The sequence below is a fragment of the Rhinolophus sinicus genome, linkage group LG12, assembly GCF_036562045.2.
Source record: "Rhinolophus sinicus isolate RSC01 linkage group LG12, ASM3656204v1, whole genome shotgun sequence".
NCBI classification, from domain to species: domain Eukaryota; kingdom Metazoa; phylum Chordata; class Mammalia; order Chiroptera; family Rhinolophidae; genus Rhinolophus; species Rhinolophus sinicus.
Window position 1 is genome coordinate 66,960,011 of NC_133761.1, and position 19,689 is coordinate 66,979,699.

At 46.3% G+C, this 19,689-nt stretch overlaps 1 protein-coding gene across 5 annotated transcripts in view; it reads left to right on the forward strand.

Annotated features, from left to right (window-relative positions):
• The window catches only part of NR5A2 (nuclear receptor subfamily 5 group A member 2), a 105,013-nt gene extending 85,713 nt beyond the window's left edge, over positions 1–19,300 (forward strand). For 4 of the 5 annotated variants that reach the window (XM_019750931.2, XM_019750929.2, XM_019750930.2 and 1 more), the window contains exon 7: positions 16,065–19,300. In XM_019750931.2, coding sequence (XP_019606490.1) covers positions 16,065–16,312 — 248 coding nt within the window. In that variant the 3' untranslated portion in view covers positions 16,313–19,300. Of the gene's footprint in view, positions 1–11,525; positions 12,282–16,064 lie in introns of those variants that run through there. The other variant, XM_074317086.1, reaches the window with a different exon arrangement.
• Positions 19,301–19,689: the final 389 nt, after the last annotated feature.

Below are 19,689 nucleotides of genomic sequence, written 5' to 3' on the forward strand. Positions count from 1 at the left end.
GCACTAGCCCTGGGCCCTCGAAGCCGGGGATTCCTCCAGCTCTTCAGCTCGACTGGGGCCCCTTAGAGATTTCCTCAGCAGATCCTGTAAGTCCTGAATCGGAGCCACATGAAGTCATATATCCTGCTGAAATCCCAATCTCAAAACATACGTACAGTGACGAGCATTCACACACATGTGCGTGGGCATGTGTACACACACACGTGCATACACACACATGCATACACACACATGCACACACACGTGCACACACACATGCATACACACACGCGTGCACACACACACACACTTTCTGACATAAAGGTTTTCCAAAGTTCACTATTAGGACCCAAGTCCAGACCCCAGTTATAAAAATTATCTTTAGAGGTGCTACATTTAGTGAGACGGTAGAAACTTATGCCTTGTTCATTTTTGCATTCGTGTAAGAGTCTTAAAGAATGACCAAAATATTTTTGGAACCATCACAGCAATGACGCACAAACACACACACCTCCCCAGACACTGTTGAAAAATCTTGAGGAGTCCAACTGAGCAAGTGGTTTCATTTCTTCCAGTGGGTGTGTTTGGGGAGGAATATTTCAATGATGAACTTTTCAAATATTCGATTTTCTTTCACATTTTCACCCACTTCTGCGTTGTTGTTTTTTTTCCCTCCCCATATTTCTATGCAACCAGGAATTGCGTGAGAATTTAAATTTCCCTTTGACATTCTGACGACAGAATGAACTGTCATTCAGCCCTGGGCACTACTGAAGGGTTCGATGTCCCAGCAGGCTTGCCCTCCAGGCTGTGGGAAGGTCAGCTCACTGTGCCACATGCATCTCAGGCCACTGTGAAATCCCAATGTCCTGCTCGCCTCTCCACTGCCCCAAAGACCGACCCTCCTGCCCCTGGTAACCAGTGGGCAGTGCCACCTTTTTACTTGCCAAGACCCCCTACAATGAGAACTAAAACTAATTCACGGAACGCCAATCTCTCATGACAATCTTACTTTCGCGTCTTTCCTCTGCTACTTTCCTGGTTGGTGTTTTGCGTACTGTTTACACGCAGTATTTCCTTATTGTTTTAACCGACTTCAGATGTGGTTGTGCTAAGTGGATGCGGAGCTGAGGATCATGGGATATCACTGGGATGGCTTTCAACCAGGCGCGGCTCCAGAATCTCTGAACTAAGCCCACACTTCCCTCTCTGTCACACTCCTGCTCTTTTTAGTTCTGTCATCTGGCAGGAAAAGCGCATTCTGTCTACATACTTTGTCCCGCAGAGTGAGAAAGAGATCTCTGCGTGACCAACTGAATCCTTAAGACCAAACACACTGGTGCTTCCTTCCCGAGCTGCCAGGGAGAATGTCCACTGTGTAGATGTCACAGTGACCTGATGGCAGGAAACCCGGGAGCAGGACATTCGGCACAGGATGGCTTTCCAAGCTGGCCCTTCTGAGCCCTGCACGGTCACTTTAATGGGGAAACCCACAGTGACAGCAAATTCCCCATTGAGTCACCAGGCGTCCCGCCTGACAGGCCGCTGCTCAGACATCTGCACGTGTGGTCGGTGTTTAACATGTTTTAAAAATGTGGATAGTGAGAGAATGCATTTGAAGCAGAAATTGAGAATGAGGTAATCGCGCATGAGCAGATAAACAGGAGGGGGAAAGCGGGGAGAGGGGAGAGAGAGAAAATCAAATATGCACCAGTCATTTCATTCCCTAATCATGTCAGATGTGAATTTTCTTTCTAATTAAAAAAAGTAAAGGAAGTTCATATGTGAAAAGAAAAAGAAAACACTGAAATTGCACTGGCATAAATGTTATTCTATGATCCACTACAGTTACTGCAGTATTTATGCAAACTGTTTAAGAAAACATGACTTCAGGTATCTTATGTTTCACAGCACGCTTTTCACTGGTCCGCGTGGCTCCAGCAGGGTCTGCCATCCATGGCGCTGCCCCTGCACACACGTGTGTCCCCTTCACGTCTGACCCAGCTGTCCTGAGCTGTGTGTGTGAGCGGATGAGTACTGGGGGCATGTTCTAGGACTAGCCGCACAGGTGGGGTGATTGCCTGGCTGCTGGCTGTGCTCACACCTGACACGTTCGGGAAAGGGACGGGTGTGCACTCAGGCAGAGGCCACGCACCCTCTCTAACTACTTCCAGCCTGGCCACACGCAAAGCCTTGCTGTGGTTCGGCTCACAGCGGTAACCACAAACCCTCATGACTCACCACAGAGCCACGAGGACACCCGAGGACCAGCGCCATCCCTTCCCCACCCCCGGCGGGCCCACAGCTGCGCACCACTGGGAAGCAGAAACCCGATCATTAACGACCACGGTACAGCCATTCCAACAGGACCTTTAGGAAAGGGGCTTGGGGGAGGCAGTGGGCAGGGGTGGAGGTGCCTGGCTGGCACGCCCACTCTCCTGGGGTCTCCTGAGGGGCCACAAGCTCTTTCCGAAGTTTCAAAAGATGTTGCATTTCACGGACCCATGGATGCTTCTCCACACCCAGCCTCTCAGGGCCGCTTTGCAGGCCGGGCTGCAGGCGTCTCTGTGTTCACAGCCTGGCCCAGGAGTCAGCAGAGCTTCCGGAGGGAAGTGCTCTTGTCAGCTTTCTCCCTCATCTCCACCCCCAGTGAAACCTCAGGCCCCCCGGCAACAAGATGCAGGATGTGACTAAAGCCACAGAGACCAGACTTCAGAGCAAACATGGATTGCAATGCCGCCAACCAGCACAGAAGTGGGAAGAGTGAGGACGATGCTACCATCATCCACCTCATGGGCTTCTCAAGCATTAAATGAGGCGGTGCGAGCATGACAGACACTTAAGACATGTCCTTTGCTGGTATTTTGATCAGCTGATAGGTCATCGATAATAAATAAAAATGCTCCAAAGTTGACAAACTGAAAATGTTTCGTCGGCTGTGGCAAGACCATATATATTTGCAAACCTGAAACCGACGTCCTTTCCACTGAGACTGTTTTAATCAGAGAAGTGAGAACTTCTCTGGGTCAGATAGCGGGTGGGTGACGAGGAATTTGGTTGCTTTGAAAAAGTGTCAGGAAAAATAAACAGTGTCTCTGTTCACCTCACACAATCTAGGATTTATGAATTTTAAAGGAAACATTTCTATACCCAAATGACATTCGCAGAGTTAAAAACAAGGCTCAAATTACATAGTTTTCATTTATTAGTAATTATACAGTAGACTGAGAGAAAGACAGCCAAGCATCTGAAGAATCCGTTTTGAAGGCGTGTTTAATGCTTCGCAGAAGTGTTTATTTTACAACTGGGGGAATGGAAGCCCCTTTTCCTACTCAGCCAAAGAGCAACCACAGCACAGTTTGCTCTGGGAAGCAGCCACTCCGACGTCACCACTGACTGGTCGCTGCCAGGTCGACGGCCGATTTGCAGTTTATGATCTAATTTCACGAAGTTGAAACTTAAAAAGTTACCTCTGACTTTCTCTGTTAAGGGAAGCTTACGGACAACACGGAATCCACAGATAAGCCAAGAAATCAAATTTTAAACTGTTCCCTACGTCCTTTCCGTTCCGAGCTGAGAGCTATTCTGAAGTGCCTACGGCCACGTGGAGAACTAGGAGTGGTGCAGGGGTGACCTTGAACTTGGTGTGGGTATATTCACTGAGCCACCAGGAGGCTCGAATGAAGAGTCTTATGTCCTGGACACCGAAGTTTGGAAGTGCCCAAGAGATGGCAGGAGGCGGGGTGCCCCGCCCCCACCACCAGCTGCAGGAATAGCCATGGACCTGGGTGCTCTCTCGGGAAGCACAGTGAAGGGTCTGAGCAGCTCAGAGTATTATTAACGTGATCCCTAATGTCTTACCAGAGCCGCTCTCTGTCTAAGCGGCTGACCCCCGGGGGTCAGGAGACCCCACAGCTGAGCTGGCCTTGGGACATGGGGTGGGGAGAGGGTGGGCACGTTTCCTGTTCTCACTACTGGAAGACGCAATAACTAATGGTACCTAACAAGCCACACACTCACTGTCCTGCTGTTACAACGCATTTAAAAGACAAGGGAACTGAGACCTCAAGGAGTTTCCTCACTCTAAGGTCCCCTGGGCAGTGCAGGGTTCACAGACTTAAAATCACTTGTTTTCATTTTTCCCAGCTGTGGATATGCAAGAATCAATAACTCCCCTAAATAGTCAAGAGTTGGCAACAACGCAGCTGCATAAACATTTTCCGACGTGTAAATTAACGCTGCCTGGCTGTGAAAAGGCCTGGTGAGCACACATTCGTAGTTCCCTTCCTGGGCAGGGCTTAGAACGGAGCATAGCATTTTATAAAACAAATGTGATCCGATATAAGACATTTCAGTATCACTATGATCACGGTCTTAGCAAAATCTATGAGTACACGACAAAAATTAAAGGGCAGCTTCTTTGCAAAATGTTGCAGGCTCTTTTAGACTAATCTTTCCTGTTATTTCCGCTGCCACGTGGTTAAAAAAATACAAAACGAATTGGTAATATAGATTTTCTGTCTTTCACATACAAATACATATCCCTGAGCAATCTGATGAATTATTAATTTGTTATGTCCAAAAAAATTGGTAAGTATTTGGCTTTAATGATCTTGTTAGGTAATCAGTTCCCCGCTCCCCTTAGTTCTTCACCCCAAAGACCCCTCTTTTCTTTTCCCAGTCCAAACGATTCAGAATAAGTCTTGGTCAGCTGAATGATTTTTTTTTCCCTTTATTTCAACCTCTGATCTTACTGAGCAGAATTTTAATAAGCTAAGGGAAATGATATAATAATAAGTAACAAGTATATCTAGGTCTTAAAGAGTAGTTTTATTCTAACTCTACAAACTCTAAAAAAAGGAAAAACCTTGGATATATAGAACAGACACATATAAGTAACAGTTCTCCTATGAGTATCAAGTTGCAAGGATTTTACTGATTGTGATGTTACTTTTTAGTACAAGTGGAAACAGAACAGACAAACTACAATAAACCTCACTAATTCAAAACAATTCAACAGGGAAACAGAAAGCTGAATTTACGTTACTTACATGTAATTTTAGTGATCTCACCCCATGCTTTCTCTTAAGCAATACACTTAACATAATGCTTCACATTTAAAGGGGTTCATCGCGCCCGATGCAACATTAAATTACCGAGTTTTCCTCCCTGTTCTTTCATTAATTCATTGTGTGTGTGTCTCAGAAAGGACCTGCCAGAAGCGTTGGGTGAAGTTATGTAAAATAGAGGAAAGGGCTTTGATAAAAGCTCAAAGATCTAAGCAAACATTTTCTCCTCAGAAATTGCAGCGGAAATAACAGGAAAGATTAGTCTAAAAGAGCCTGCAACATTTTGCAAAGAAGCTGCCCTTTAATTTTTGTCATGTACTCATAGATTTTGCTAAGACCGTGATCATAGTGAAATACCTTATTTAAAGAGTTTAATGTTTACAATTGGATTTTTAAATACATGACATTGACAATACTTTTAATGCCCTGAATTTCTGCTTCTGCTGCTGGTTTTAGATAGTTAGATACTCATGAGTTAAGACACTCAGTAGGAAACAGAAAGGCATTCTTTAAACTTCCTATCAAAAATAAAACCCTAATACAGTGTCTGAGTTGGCGCAGAGTTCAAGTTGCTGAGTCGTAGTTAATGAACCAACAACAAATCGTGTAGAGCTTTGTGGATTTTCCTGGATTCTGTATTTCTTGCTGGTTGTAGGCAAAAATTTCTTACTGTGTTTCCCATTCTTGTGTTGACTAGACCATCTTGTTTCATTCTTTTAAAATGACCAACACTTATTCTTTCCAGGACAAGTACGTCATGTTCATATCTTGGTTTCAGACCTGTTGGAAACGCCTAACCATACCTGTCCTGGGGCGATATTGCAGCAAAGATGGGCCCCGGTCCCGTGACCCAGGGAACCGGGGTGGGGACCACATGGCACAGGGAAGCGCACATCTGTGTCTGACCATTTCATGGCCTTGGTGCCCGAGGACTAAGATCAACCAAAGATGTCACCAGGTTTCCTACCCAATCAACTCTGGGCATTGAGGTTTGCAGGATACCAGTTGTATAAAATGAACGGATGATTTTGTAGATTGTTGAGTGCCTTTCTTTCAGCAATTTCTGCTGAAAAGAGTGTTCTAATGCTAATCTTTAGTTTCGGGTAAGCGTCTCTTCCCCATGGCACTCTCCTCCCTGCTCTGGGTCCCTCTCCGGCCTGGTCACCCTCTAAGACCTACAGGAGAGGAAACCCCTGGCTCTAAGCAGCCTTTTGTGGGGAACAAAGCCAGACAGGAAGCTGCCCAGGGCCCTGCAACCGCCCTGTGGCCCGGGGACTCAACAGGAGTACTTTAAAAGAGGGATTTCTTTCAAACGCTGAATTATGAAGGAGTATTGATTGGATGGGTAGAAATACCCAGAAGAGCACATCTTTTGTCTTCTAGACGAACGTTATAATGTGGAGAAATGTTTCAAGTCAACCATTTATTTCAGCTAGAGGAGCTTGTCGGCTAAACGCACATTTATATCCCCAGGTTACCTTTTCTCTCGGTAGCAAAGTTGCAGAGCCCTAGCAAGTAACGTGTGCTGTGTTGGGCTCGCAGCCACACGCATACAAAATAATATTTTAATTGGCTAAGCTAACATTTGATCCAGATTTATAAAAGTTTGAAATCAAATAATTAAATGCAAATACAGCCTTCATCCCAAAGACGATAAGAATGCCTTTAAGCTAATATTTTTAACAAGAACTCTTCCACAGCATTCTCTTGTAAATTTTATCATACCTGAGGCGGTTTCCCCTTTCGATTAGCTGGAAAGCTGAATTTATCCCGAGGCAAAGCAGACATCTAGCGTGGGCTAAACCCAACAACTGGAGCTTAAATTTGGCTTAATATATCCCCACTTGGATCTGCCTGTTTAATTCTCTTTCATATGATAACGTTGGTTTATTCAGTCCCAACTTGCCACCTGAACACCCTGAACCTTGTGTCTTATTCTAAGAGAATAAGAAAACTTTGCAAAAACCACAAAAGTTCTCGAATGGAGATCAAATGGCTCAAAATCTGCGTTAGGGTGTACTGCGAGAAAGGGGGGACAGCTGTCCTGTGAGGGAGGCTGCTTTGCATGTGGACGCTTCACATTCTGAGGGGACAGATGGTCTTTATAATAAGATAAGGACCGGCATCCCCTCGGTGCGCACTTGACACGCAACCCTTAGGGTGACGTCTGTTGACACCCACTTTACTTGAAATTTAGGGGAAAACCAGGAAGTGGCTTCATCCTGGGCCCCTTTAAATTCTGTTACCTGGCTCAAAATAATCAATCAAGTCCCAGCCAGAGAACTCACTTTTGCCTTTGATTCTCCTGTGTTTTTATGTGGTTTTTACTGTCATCTGGTATGTAGAGTTTGATAAAACATATCACATTTCAATTCATGATCTTCAAACCGCTTTAGTAAAGCCTCAATCCCCAGTTTTATCCCTAAGAATGCTGGGAAACAGATGCAAATTAATACAGAAACGGGAATGTCCTTTGTCAGCTGATGTGGACCCTGACACAGCACAGCCCCCCAACAGGTTTCCCTCAGCACAGTCTCGCCGCCACTTCATGCATCAAACAAACCATCTTTCTCCTGCTCCCACCCATTGAACTCAAGTTCCTCACTTTTGAATCAAACTAGACTTTTCTAGAGATTAATTCTGGGAGACGTGTTCTGTTGTAGGTGACACTGGTTCTGAATTTAACAAGGTGAGGGACTTTAAGGTGTTTAAGTGTCTCACAGATCGGGCTCTTGGCACGCGGAAGGCGCTCACTAGATTCTTAGAGAATGAATTTGCTTATCGGTTCCATTCATGGGTGGAACCCAAATCAGCAAGTTCCGTAGCACATACACTGGTGTCTTTTATGTGTGTGGCGCGTACTTGTGCTGTGTGGGAAATAAACAGAAGACAGGTTCCCTGCCTTCAGAGAGAACGCAGTTTGTGCGGCCATGGGGGGGCACAGACGGGTGACTGGAGGATCAAGAAAAGCTTAGCAAGGAAATACGATTGGAAATATTGGGAGGATCTTCCAGACGCAAGGGGGAGACTGATGTATGCGTGAGGTGAAAATATGTTCTTTCATTCAACAAGCGGGGAGCGGGTCCCCCTTTGTCCAGGCACGTGCTGGGCCAGGGAAGGAGGCCAGGCGACCGTTCACAGGGCTGTCACAGTGGACAGTCAGGTCACACCCAGTGCCTGTCCTGCGTGATGACAGGTAGGGTGCTGCAGACTCAGCAGAGACGGGCTGGGGGGCTTCCTGGAGGCAGTGCCGTCCGATGCCAGAGGATACTAATCGGTGTCGGAAACGCAGAAGGAGCAGGCTCAGGAAACTGGAGGGTGGGGTGTTAGGCGCTGTTAGTTGGGGATGCCCACGAGCCGTCCAGGTCGAGCTGTGCAATCAGCAGTGTCCACAGCAGCTGAGACAGCCCCCGCCTGGGTCCCTGAGTGAGCTGCAGGAGGAGGGGGGCCGGGTGCGGCCAGGTACAACGTCCTACATGGAGAGAAGTCCAAAGACTTCAAGAAACGCAGGCAGGCAGGCAGGCACTGCAGGCGAAGCCCCCAGCCACAAAAATCCCCTTTGAATCTGTTCCTCAAGAAAGCACAATACATAATGGAGCTTTCCGCACGCTGTTACGAAACAATTCTACATGAAACAAAATAACGTCTTCATGAATCTGATATGGAAGAAGGACAGCCAAGGGGAAAAGAAAAGGAGAAAAGCGTGTGGTTTGGGGCAAAGCAGTGTTTCTTCAGAGACATGTTCCTTCTTTCCTCACGTATTTACTGAGGACCCTCTCGGAGCTGAGTGCGGGCCTGGGGGCAGGGGACAAGCTGCAGACAGGCGACGTCCTGCCTTCACGCTGTCACTCTTGGGGGCTGGCAGGAGGTTTTCTAAATCACACAAATATATGCGTCCTGTAAGGTCGGTCAAACAAACAGCAGGAACGTATAGTTTGGGGACACAAGAGAAGAGGAAAGAAAGTGGACAGCAGTCAGTCTGGGGCCTTGGGAATCAGTTCCTGGGCTACACACGCCGGCAGCCTGCGGGGCTGGGCGGTGACAGGGTCCCACACTCCCAGCTCATCTTTCCTAGTGTTTAAAATCTCTCCCAGACATGACTCTTCCAACCTTAGCTGTGGTGAGCTCCACAGGACAGTGAGGTTACCATCCGGGCTGCTGCCCAGTGTCGGCCCGGGAGGGCCAGCTAAGGGCAGTTACTGCTGCACGCTCAGCCTGCAGAGCACTTCTTGTCCTGCAAAACCAACCCCTGTGCCTAATCACCAACCCCGGGCCCGGCCCCCACCCTTCTGCCTACTGTCTCCATGAACTTGACTGTTCTAGGGACCTTGGACAAGGGAACCGCGCGGGATTTGTCCTGTTGTGACCGGCTTATGTCCCTGTGCAGTGTCCTCCAGGTCCATCCAGGTGGCAGCAGGGCTCAGTGTCCTCCCTTTGTAAAGCCGAGTGACAGTCCGAGAATGTGCACACCATAAAGAAAAACAGGCAGAGTGAGGGGACAGAGTGACTTGATAGCGAGGCATTCAGACTAGAGAGGCGGTCAGAAAGGTGATGCCTGAGCAGAGAGCGGGGTGAGGGGAGAAAGTGAGTCCTACACAGTAGGGAGAGAACCATCTAGAAGGAGGGGACAGCAAGTGTGGAGGTCCTGAGGCAGAAGCAGGCCTGTGTGCCGAGGTCCCCTGAGATCAGACGTCCACCGAGCAGGAGGCAGAGCCGCGGTCTCAGCGTTAGGCTCTGGTGAGGGATTTCAGTTTTGTTCTGGGAAGGAAACCCATGTCAACTCACAGAATCTCATTTTGTTCACAGTATGTAAATGCCGCCGTTTGTATTCAGTGCTGCATTGGGTGTGCTCAGAAAAGACTTCTGACGTGTGTCAGCACACGGGCTGGCTGTGCAACCTCTGCAAGCTTGGGATGTGTGCATTCTCCCCTTTCCCCTCATCCTCTCGGGTCCTGGGGCTTTCCTCCTTCCGTCCACTGAGGAGGCCTCGCTGCCGAGGTCTGGACCCTGATTTCCACCTCTGATACCCTTCATGCTCCTAAAGTCAGCTCCTGAACTCTCGTGATACCCTGCTGCTCCTACACTCATTAGACACAGCCCCTCGTTCTGCTCTTCTGCCCAAGTGGTGGCCGCCCCGTCCCTCGCTTGACCTACACCCCGAAGCCACCCGGCCCACAGTCTCGCCTACGCTCCACCATCAGCCAACAAGCTCTGTTGAGCCAACCACCACGTGGACGCCTGTCGCTCCATCCGCGCCCTGGCGGCCCACAGTATGTCCCCCCCATCGCTGCCGCAGGCCCCCCACCTCTCCCTTCACGCTTGCCGCCCCGCCCACCCCCGCCCTCATCACGGCCCCACCAGCCCCTTCTCCACACTCTGGCGCGGGGCTCTGTCGAAACCAGACAGCTGCTCATTCCTTCCTCCTCGAAATCTTCCAAGGCTTCTGCCTGTTGTTTTCAGAACAAATTCCAGACTCTGCCTGACATGCAAGGCCCTTCTCAGTCTTAAACCTTGTGGTCCGTCCTTATCTCGGCCCCCGCTCTCCGTCTCCTCGGGAGTTCAACCCTTTCCAGTGTTCCAAGGACCTCCTGGTCCCTTGTTGCGACGCTGTGTGTGCCCAGAACACTGGCTGCCAGACGCCTTTCTCCCATGCGTTGCTCGGCTCACTCTGCCTCATTTTTCAGGACCTGCCCATGTCACCTCCCCCAGGAACCCTGCTTGTCCCCCAAGCCCTGGGCTGGGTGCCCTTCCTGTGTGTGTCCAAGGCACCTACCGCTTGCCTCTGTCACATGAAACTCCTTGACACAGAGCCTATGTCTGCTATTCCTGTATCGACACCTGGCCCAGGGCTGTCAGACTGAATGAATGCACGAGGGAATGAATGAATTCACATATTGTACGTACATGGAGGTGGGACACAATGAAAATGCGACTCTTTGGCAGGAGCTGTAAAGTGTGTTGCTTATGTACATAGAAATAATAAGCCCTTACACCTGATTTACAATGCAGTCTAACATGCATTTTTTCTTTTAATTATTCTTTCTACGTGCATAAACAACACATGCTACATGTCCACAGTTGTCCACACAGCTCTTGCCGAGAGTTGTGTTTTGTTGTTAGTAATTTGCATATAAAGGTGCTGAATTGTATGTTCTGATTGCTAAAAATAACTCTTGGATTAATAAGCATATACACACATATTTTTATAAAAGACTTAACAGTGATCAATTTAAAATCTTGAGTTTCAAGCTCTGCTGGAAATAGCAAATCTTAGCTATCAGCACTAAAACTCCCTTGCTCCCATCTCTCACCCCAAACAGCCCTCACCCTCCAGAAGTAAACTTTGTTCAGAGGAAAAGCTGATCTCAAACTTCTCACCAAGTTACATGTACAAATTATTTCAATGTAGCCCTTTAAAAACAATTTTAAAAGTAAGTCCTACAGAAAATTCACTTCCTTTCTCCTTGTCTGGCTTAGCAAAGCAAAGGGTCTTCTGGGGACAAACTGTGTGCCAATTTACAGACCGTCATCCCTCCAAAAACCCCAAGGAAAAGAAGTGTTCTCTGGTGCGACGTGGTACCTCTTTTTTCCCACTTTTATATCTTTTAAAGGGCAGGATGAGATTTGTTCCCCCATGTATGGAAAATTAACAAAGATAATCATCTTCTCAGCCAAAGACGGCGCCTCCTACCCCCCAACTCCCTTGCTCAGCCAAGTACCCATCGCTGGAAAGTGTGCCGAGTGGGGGACCCACAGGTCGTGCCCCGTGGCAGGGACCAGAGAGGCAGAGATCAGCATCCCTGCCTGCAGAGACAGCCTGAGAGCCGTGTACGACGGAAAAGCTGGCGCTGTAATGTATTCAAGAAGACCTGAGGGTTTACTTTCCAATAAGGATGGAAGCAAAGCTGAGACCCCACTGCGAGCTTTTCATAATGCAGCTTCATATCAAAAGTTGGTAATTAGTCCCTGAGTGAATAAAGTAGAATAGATGATCAGAGATTGATACTTAGAGGAGAAGCACAAAATGCTTTACCGGTCATCAAAATTTAAAGGCTGTGGAGACAGGGTTGAGAAAATGCCTCTGTCTGTTTACACACAATTTTCAACCCAGAATTTGTAATGATGGGGTTCATTAGCTCGTGTTTTTAAATTGTATTAAAATGAAGCTTACGTGGCTTTCAAAGGAGCACACAGTGCCAAACGCAGGAGACTCTGCGCTCCAGCGTAAAACGCCACAGGAGCACCGGGGGTGGGGGGGCTTGGGTCTCATGTCAATCTCTGCCCTCCAGCTGGGTCTTTCTCTGAGATCCAAATGGGGTCCATTGCTATTTAATACGGGAACCGGATCTGAGGCAGATCTCAAAAACATCTATTTCTAAGGATTCCAGAACGTTTGTCCAGATTTCGTTTTCTCATATAATTTAATGTCAGTTCATTCATGGATTTCTGGTGGGACCGCCTCCTGCTGTAGATAAGACCCACCTCCGCCAGCCCCCGCTTGTTCCTCAGCGTAGAACAGCATCGGGTGGGAGGAGGGACGGCCCAGAGAACATGGTTCAGAGTGGAAATGTATCTCACGATTAAACGTTCACGAAAGGGCGTGAACTGACAGAAAAACCAATCCCATGGGAATTGGAGGAGCCCTCTTACATTTCTGGACTCTCCCTAAAAACTGAATACAAGTGAACTACAGAAAAGAGAAAACTCCAAGTCTCTGAGGCACGCTCATCGTGTTTTACACACTGTCTTCTCCACACCTGAGGTCCTTGGGAACCGTCTCACCATGGTGGGAAAACCAAGGTTCTCGGGACCCAGGGACCCAGATTCAGATGTGAATGGGGGTACCTTTCCCTTAAAGCAAACTGACCAGGGAGAACCCTCATGTAAACAGTACACCGAGACTTGTAAATTCAGGTCGCAAAGGAGTTCCCTGCATGGTTCCTTAGAGAGAATACACTGTGGCATTTAAAATACTCATTTCGGGGCTCTATTGTATTTACCAGTTTTTGAAAGCCAGCTTCGAATTAGCAAAGGAAAGGAACTTGGCTTATAAGATACTTGACAGTTAGCGTAAGAGGTCATTCCACACTTCCATCAATCTTGGACAAATACACCAGTAACATAAAGCAAACATTAATGGGAGAACTCCCAAGAGTAATGCACAGCCCTCACCCCAAGATGCTGACAGCCTACCCTGGGAACAGACGGTGAATAAAGCGCCATGACAGGGACACACGGCTGAAAATAAACCAGCCAGCACAGAGGTGGTCCAGGAACTATCGGTCAGTAAATGAAGGAATCCAGTCAAAATCTTTTTCTTTCTTATTTTACTTCACCTTATAGCTTTAATATCCGTGTCTTTGCCACCTAATTACAAATTGCCTGTATAGACACAGAAACAAAATAGACAGTCAGTAAGAAAGTACCTTCAGGGCCGTCGGCATCTCTGTTGTTGTATTTGATAACTTCACAGACAGTGGAAAAGGTGATTAATTGTCATGTGACTTCAACCGTAATGAACTTGAGAGAAAAACTATGTGTGGCCAAGTGTGAGAAGCCTTATGATTTCCTTCAGAAGGAAACTGCATATACTTTTAAGCTCTTGGAAGAAAGGTGCCAGTTTGGACCAGAATTTATGGAAATTATCCAGCGAATGCTGAGGACTTTAAATGATCATTCTATAATAATAGCAAGTGAATAAACCTGACTTAGATCTATCCTTTGGCTTATGTTTGTTAGTAGTTTTATTCTTTCTTAACAGAGTGGCATAATTTATCATAGGAGGTTGAACCTAGTTCTCAAAAAAAAGCAACACATTTATCAGAAACAGAAAGTTTCTAAAAGCTTATTATGCGTCTGTCTTACATTTTACACTGCAAATTCCTACATCTTCCCTACTAACCTCTGTGACTTTTCTTAGCTTTGCTTGTGAGAATATCTTTAATTGTAGTACAAAATAATCCTCCACTGCAAGTTTTTTCTGGAATTGTGGTTAAATCACTGGACGTTGCTCGTTTTCTTTTGTAACTTCTTTGGCGTATGTAAACGAGAAAGCTGCATTCTGTCTTCTCTAAGTTGGGTGGACGGCAAAAAGAAGCAGGTCGAGAAATCTGTCAGAACTCAGATGAATTATTTGAATTAGCTTGGCTCTCTGCTGTGCTGCTGAAGGAAGGATCTGTCTCCATGACCAGAAGGTGAGCCTGTGAAAGTGTAACAGACGAGGCAGAGGCAGAGGACAGAGCTAACCTGTAGGTTTTTCGGTCCAGGATTCAGGTACAATGTATCAAAGGTGTTTCCAGTTGTTTCCATTTTGTAACATTGAACCAAATGTAACTAATATTTATCCGTACTTTAATTTATAATAATTTTCAAGAATTTGAACGGAGATAGATGGAAAATGTTTTTAACTGCTAAGGGCCACGTGCTTATAATAGGTCAAGCAGATCGCACCTTGGCTGCCAGTTTCAAGGCCACAGGAAGACTCAGAATTCCTCATGGTGTGGCATTTGTCACAAGTTCATTAATAAATAATCAATTATCATTGATTCTGCCATCTCAGTTTGAAATAGACGTGGCCCCGAAGGCTCAGAGCCTCTATCTATTTCAGTGCAAATCCCTCACTGTTTTGAATCTGGGCCAGACCTGGGGATGGAAGGAGGGAGCATGCTTGGGGCGCAGAAGGTAAGCACGGAACCCATCCAGAACCCATTCCAGTAGCAAGGCAAGGCGACCCTGTGAAGCCTTCAGAGATCCCAGAATGGACACGGCCCTAAGTACAGGCTCAGAGAGAAACAGCACAGAGGCCAAAATACTGGCGGGAATTACTCTGGTAGCGACTGACGGTTTAGCACTGAACCGCTGCTGAGTCAGAGTCTGACGTGGTTTTCTTCAGAATCATTCTTACTCATTTTTGTCCATTAGAAAATAAAGCGGGGCTGGAGGGTGGCTGCATTGTTTTCCTTCCTAAGCATACACGTATGTAAACACACACACACACACACCTCTGAATTTTTCCAGAGGCTTCTATAAATACATTGGATGAAAGCTGTACTGTTAACGTAAACAAATCCCACAAGTAAAATGCCAACATCACCATTCTCCCGCTCACTGTCTGTCTGCCTGCTTGTCTGTCAGTCTGTCTTCTCGGACCCCGTGTCTCCCTGTCTTGCAGTATTTACACGGACCTCGAGGGCGGGTGCCTCACGACTGGACAGTCCCCAGGAGTGATGCCGGCGGGACTGCCTGTGCGCCCCCAGCCCCCCTCTCCAACGTCTGTCTGGGACCCGGGAGGAAACAGAAAAGGAAAGCACAGGCTTCGATACCACTTTCGGGTTAAAGGGCACCAGCCACCCTGGCTTGTGTTCTGCCTAAAGGACACGGCTTTCATTTGATGAAGATCATTAGTCACCGAGATATATATTTTAGAGTGTTCCCAGCAGCGAGCAACCCGTTGGCAGTCAGTGGAGTGTACCAGATGGTTCATTAGCATAGGCCAGACGAGGCAGAGGCTTTCAGAATCATTTAGAAAATGTCAAACAGAAACAAGAACCCTGTCACTTTTTATTAGAATTAACTACATCATACCCTGGACAGAGATTTCACCTTGGGTCAGAAAAATTAATACAGAATTATATGAATTGTGCACTATACTGGGTTAAGATAGGTCTTTCTCCAGGGACTCATTTGCTGGCGATACATCACGATCCCTCTACTTTCGGAGCCCTCAGACCTTTCCTTTTGTAAGATAGGAAAAGAGCTGACCTTGCTCGAAATCCATTGGTGTCTAATTGATGTGAGGTATATGCAGAATTTCCACAAGATCTCCTTGCCAAGCCCCTCTGTGCTCATTCGCCCCGGAAGCTGGGTGAGTGGGGCGCCCTCGGGCCCGGGAACTTAGACAGTGAGCTTTCTGCCAGGAGGAAAACGCCGCCGTGAGCTGAACCCACGGCTGGAGTAAACAGGAATTAAACGCCATTGAAATTTTGTGTGCTTTCTTTTTTCCCCCCTTAAATCCAGATGTCAAAAACCTTGAGAACTTCCAGCTGGTGGAGGGGGTCCAGGAACAAGTGAACGCCGCCCTGTTGGACTACACGGTGTGCAACTACCCGCAGCAAACGGAGAAATTTGGGCAGCTGCTCCTCCGACTGCCGGAAATCCGGGCCATCAGCCTGCAGGCAGAAGAATACCTGTATTGCAAGCACCTGAACGGGGACGTACCCTACAATAACCTCCTCATCGAAATGCTGCACGCGAAAAGGGCCTAAGCGACGTGCCCAGGGCTCTGCTTCCGAAACACAAAGAGACGGTGGGTGGGGGGGAGGAACAGGAAGAAAGAAAGGGGGAAAGCTACTCTGAAGTGCTCCAAGCAACACTAATTAAAAACTTGGTTTAAAGAGATTGGATTTAAAAAGGCATAATAATCAAATACTTAATAGCAAATAAATGATGTACCAGGGTATTTGTATTGCAAACTGTGAATCAAAACCCCAAAGGAGTCCAATCAGAGACACGGAGTGGACTCAGCTCCCAAGTGGACACGACACCACACGTCAGAACAGAAATGGACAGAACAATTCCTGTATATTTAAGCTGATCTCTGCTGTGAAGACACTTAGGAACTGGTCTGTGTTATTAATTAGGCTTCTGCAGCAAGGGATCCGAGCGTACAGAATTCCTCTTTGGTGAGGCTGAACTCAGTGGTTCTCAAGGGTCCCTCAGCTGCACCCAGAGAAGCCCTTCCTTCCTCCTTTCAAGGACCCAGCACCTGTCTGACCTTGGACTCTGTACTAAGGATTCACGCTCAGCCACACCCACTAGCTCCATGGTATCAGGAAAAGCCTAATTTTGAGTGTCCTTGTCTTAGACCTGCAAACAGCTGATAAGAACAGTCTCTTAATATGTTAGCCGTTTTCAATATGTCCTGGTATGTTTTGTCCTGTGTTCATAATGTTAAGAAAAAGCAGGCAGTATCCCTCTTCTGACCTTATATTCATTACTATTAAGGGAAATGGCTACAAACTTTTAAAGCACATGCACCGTAGCCGAAGCCAGACCTTCCGTCTGCTACTGCTACTGAAATGTGGCATTGTGGAATTTCACAAAAATTTCCGGCCGAAAGGCTGGTTAGGGTACATCCGTGCTTTTAACCATCCAAGTTTGTAGTTCATTTAAAGATAAAACCCGCAACCTATTTTGCTGGGATGTCACACAGTCACCGTTCTAAGCAGTTGGGAACCACACTGAAGCGTGTTATGCTATGCAAACAGAAAAGACAGGACGAGCTGACGGTCCATTCTTGCTGCCACCAAACACCCCCTAACACAGAATGGAAACAGTGATTTTTACAGATGGCCTGGAAGGATAGTAGAGTCATGCAGATCTTCCGCCAAAGGGAGAGGAAGAGAGTGATACTGGCCTTTCTAAGTCATAGACCAAAGTCTGCTATAGAACAAACACTGGAGGGCAGAGAGCTGCCAAAGAACTCTCCAGCCAGCACTATCTGTTATCAACAAGCGACAGCACAGGTAGGGGTCTTGCCTTATTTCACAATTCCGAGAGGTAGCTGTGCACATGTGGATCAACATTTGTTTAAATAAAGTATTAATACTTTCAAGTCAAATAAAATATAGTGTTTACATTCTTTAGGTCCTGAGGGCGTGGGGGGGAGGGAGGGAGACTGGGACATGACAAAATAGCTAAAGCAGTAATTTCCTTAATGTTATTTTTCTGATTGGTAATTATTTTTAACAGTCCTTAATTATTGTATGTCGTGAGACACTAAAATCAGAAACAGGAATCTCATTTAGACTTTAATTTTTTGTTGAGTTTATCGGCAGCACAATCACTTGTAGAAACTGTAAAGAAAATAAAAGTATCTCCTAGTCCCTTAATTTTTTTCATAAATGTGTCTGGCTTTTGAACAGTTTATTTATATTGTATATCATAGTTTCAAGTGTAGACAATTATGATGCTAATTTATTCCTTGGTTTCACCTCTGTATAAGATGTAGCAAGACTGAAGAAACCAAATATATGTGTTTACTGTAGCATGTCTTCAAGTTGGTGAAACATAGTTCAGGAACAGAGAAGGGTCTTAATGAATTAAAATCAGTCACTTGATTAAATGTCTGTAAATCTTTCTAATTCTCTCTGTAGTTTATTTAATATCTATTGTAAATTATGTGACTTGTAGCTTCCTCCGTTTTCAAATGAATTTAACAAGGGTGGAGTCTTACCTGGTTTTCCTTCCCAAGCATTGTAAGTTGTATACCAAAGATCTTAGTTATTACTTCTGTGTGTACAAAGGACTCTTATTTTTATTAATCACCTCTGATACTCGTCCACGTGAAGGGTACATATTAGCTCAGCAGAGTGCTGGTCACCTGTGTTCTCTTCATGGCTCAAAGGACAACGGCACCTGCTGCCCAGAGCCCATCTGCAGAGCACTGAGTAGGGTGACAGCATCATTTTTCTTCCAGTTAAAGACTCAGTTGGCTGGAAGATGCGTGCAGAGGGATGGGGTCGTCAGCAGTCAGTCACATGGTTCCATCATGCACGTGGGCCACTGATGGGGGCAGTTATGAGAGCTGTGGGGTCGTTATTTGAAAGGTCTTTAACATTGCAAAAATAAAAAAAAAACACTTATGTTTTCTTAGTTTAAATATACAGTACTCCCCAATGAATATTAACCTGAAACAAATGTCACGTGTTGGTATGTTGTTAACCTAGTAAAGTACACCCTGAGAACAGTTAGAAAGATGGGCAACACGCAGAGTCCCTTGTACCCCGCTTGCTGGTGACGTCAAGGACAGAAGCTAATACACGAAACGCACCACTGCCAATGTGCATGGCCCATGGAACGTGAGCCAAAGCTGGCAGATAACAGCTCTCCAGGGTTCGTGGCTAAACGGTTTGTAAGCAGACATCTACTTAGCAGCCGCCTTATCCATGACAGGACTCAGGAGTAGAAGCAGACTCCGAGACAAAGGGTTTGGGCTTAGTCGGGTCGGTTACAGTTGGTCTCTGTTTGTAAACAGACCATCTGTAATGTCTGAATATTTCTATGACGGATCTTCTCCAGTGACTTTGGACCTGAATCCATGCAATGTTTAGAGTGTGAAGTCGGTTACTTGTTGACGTTTTCTTACTGTATCAGTGAAATACATATTGTCATGTCCGTTCTTGCCAGGAATTTCTCAACAAAATGGAATTTTCTTTTCAGTATTCCAATAAATATTGATATGCCCAGCCTGATCATTTTTAAAAGCCTTTAATGTTGTCCTCATTCTATTGGGTACTGAAGCTTCTAGGTAATTAAGATACTTGACTAGCAATGGAGTCCAAAGAATTCCACACGAATAGATACTTTTCCATGTCTGGATATTTTCTAGAATGATCCACTGTCCTTAGTGGGGTACGTGAAGCATTAAACTCAATCTGTGCATCATTTCTCTACACAGAAAAAAGCACTTTATTTCACTCACTGGTATAAGTGGTGGGTGGAAAACCTCACCCATCTAACACTTGTGTAGAGCTCACTGTACCGAGGTCCTCAGAACTGCTCATGAGCTGTTACTCTGCTCACCTTAAAGCTTCCTGCTCAAAGCGACACAATACTTAGTGGAGGCCAGGATTTGAGCGCA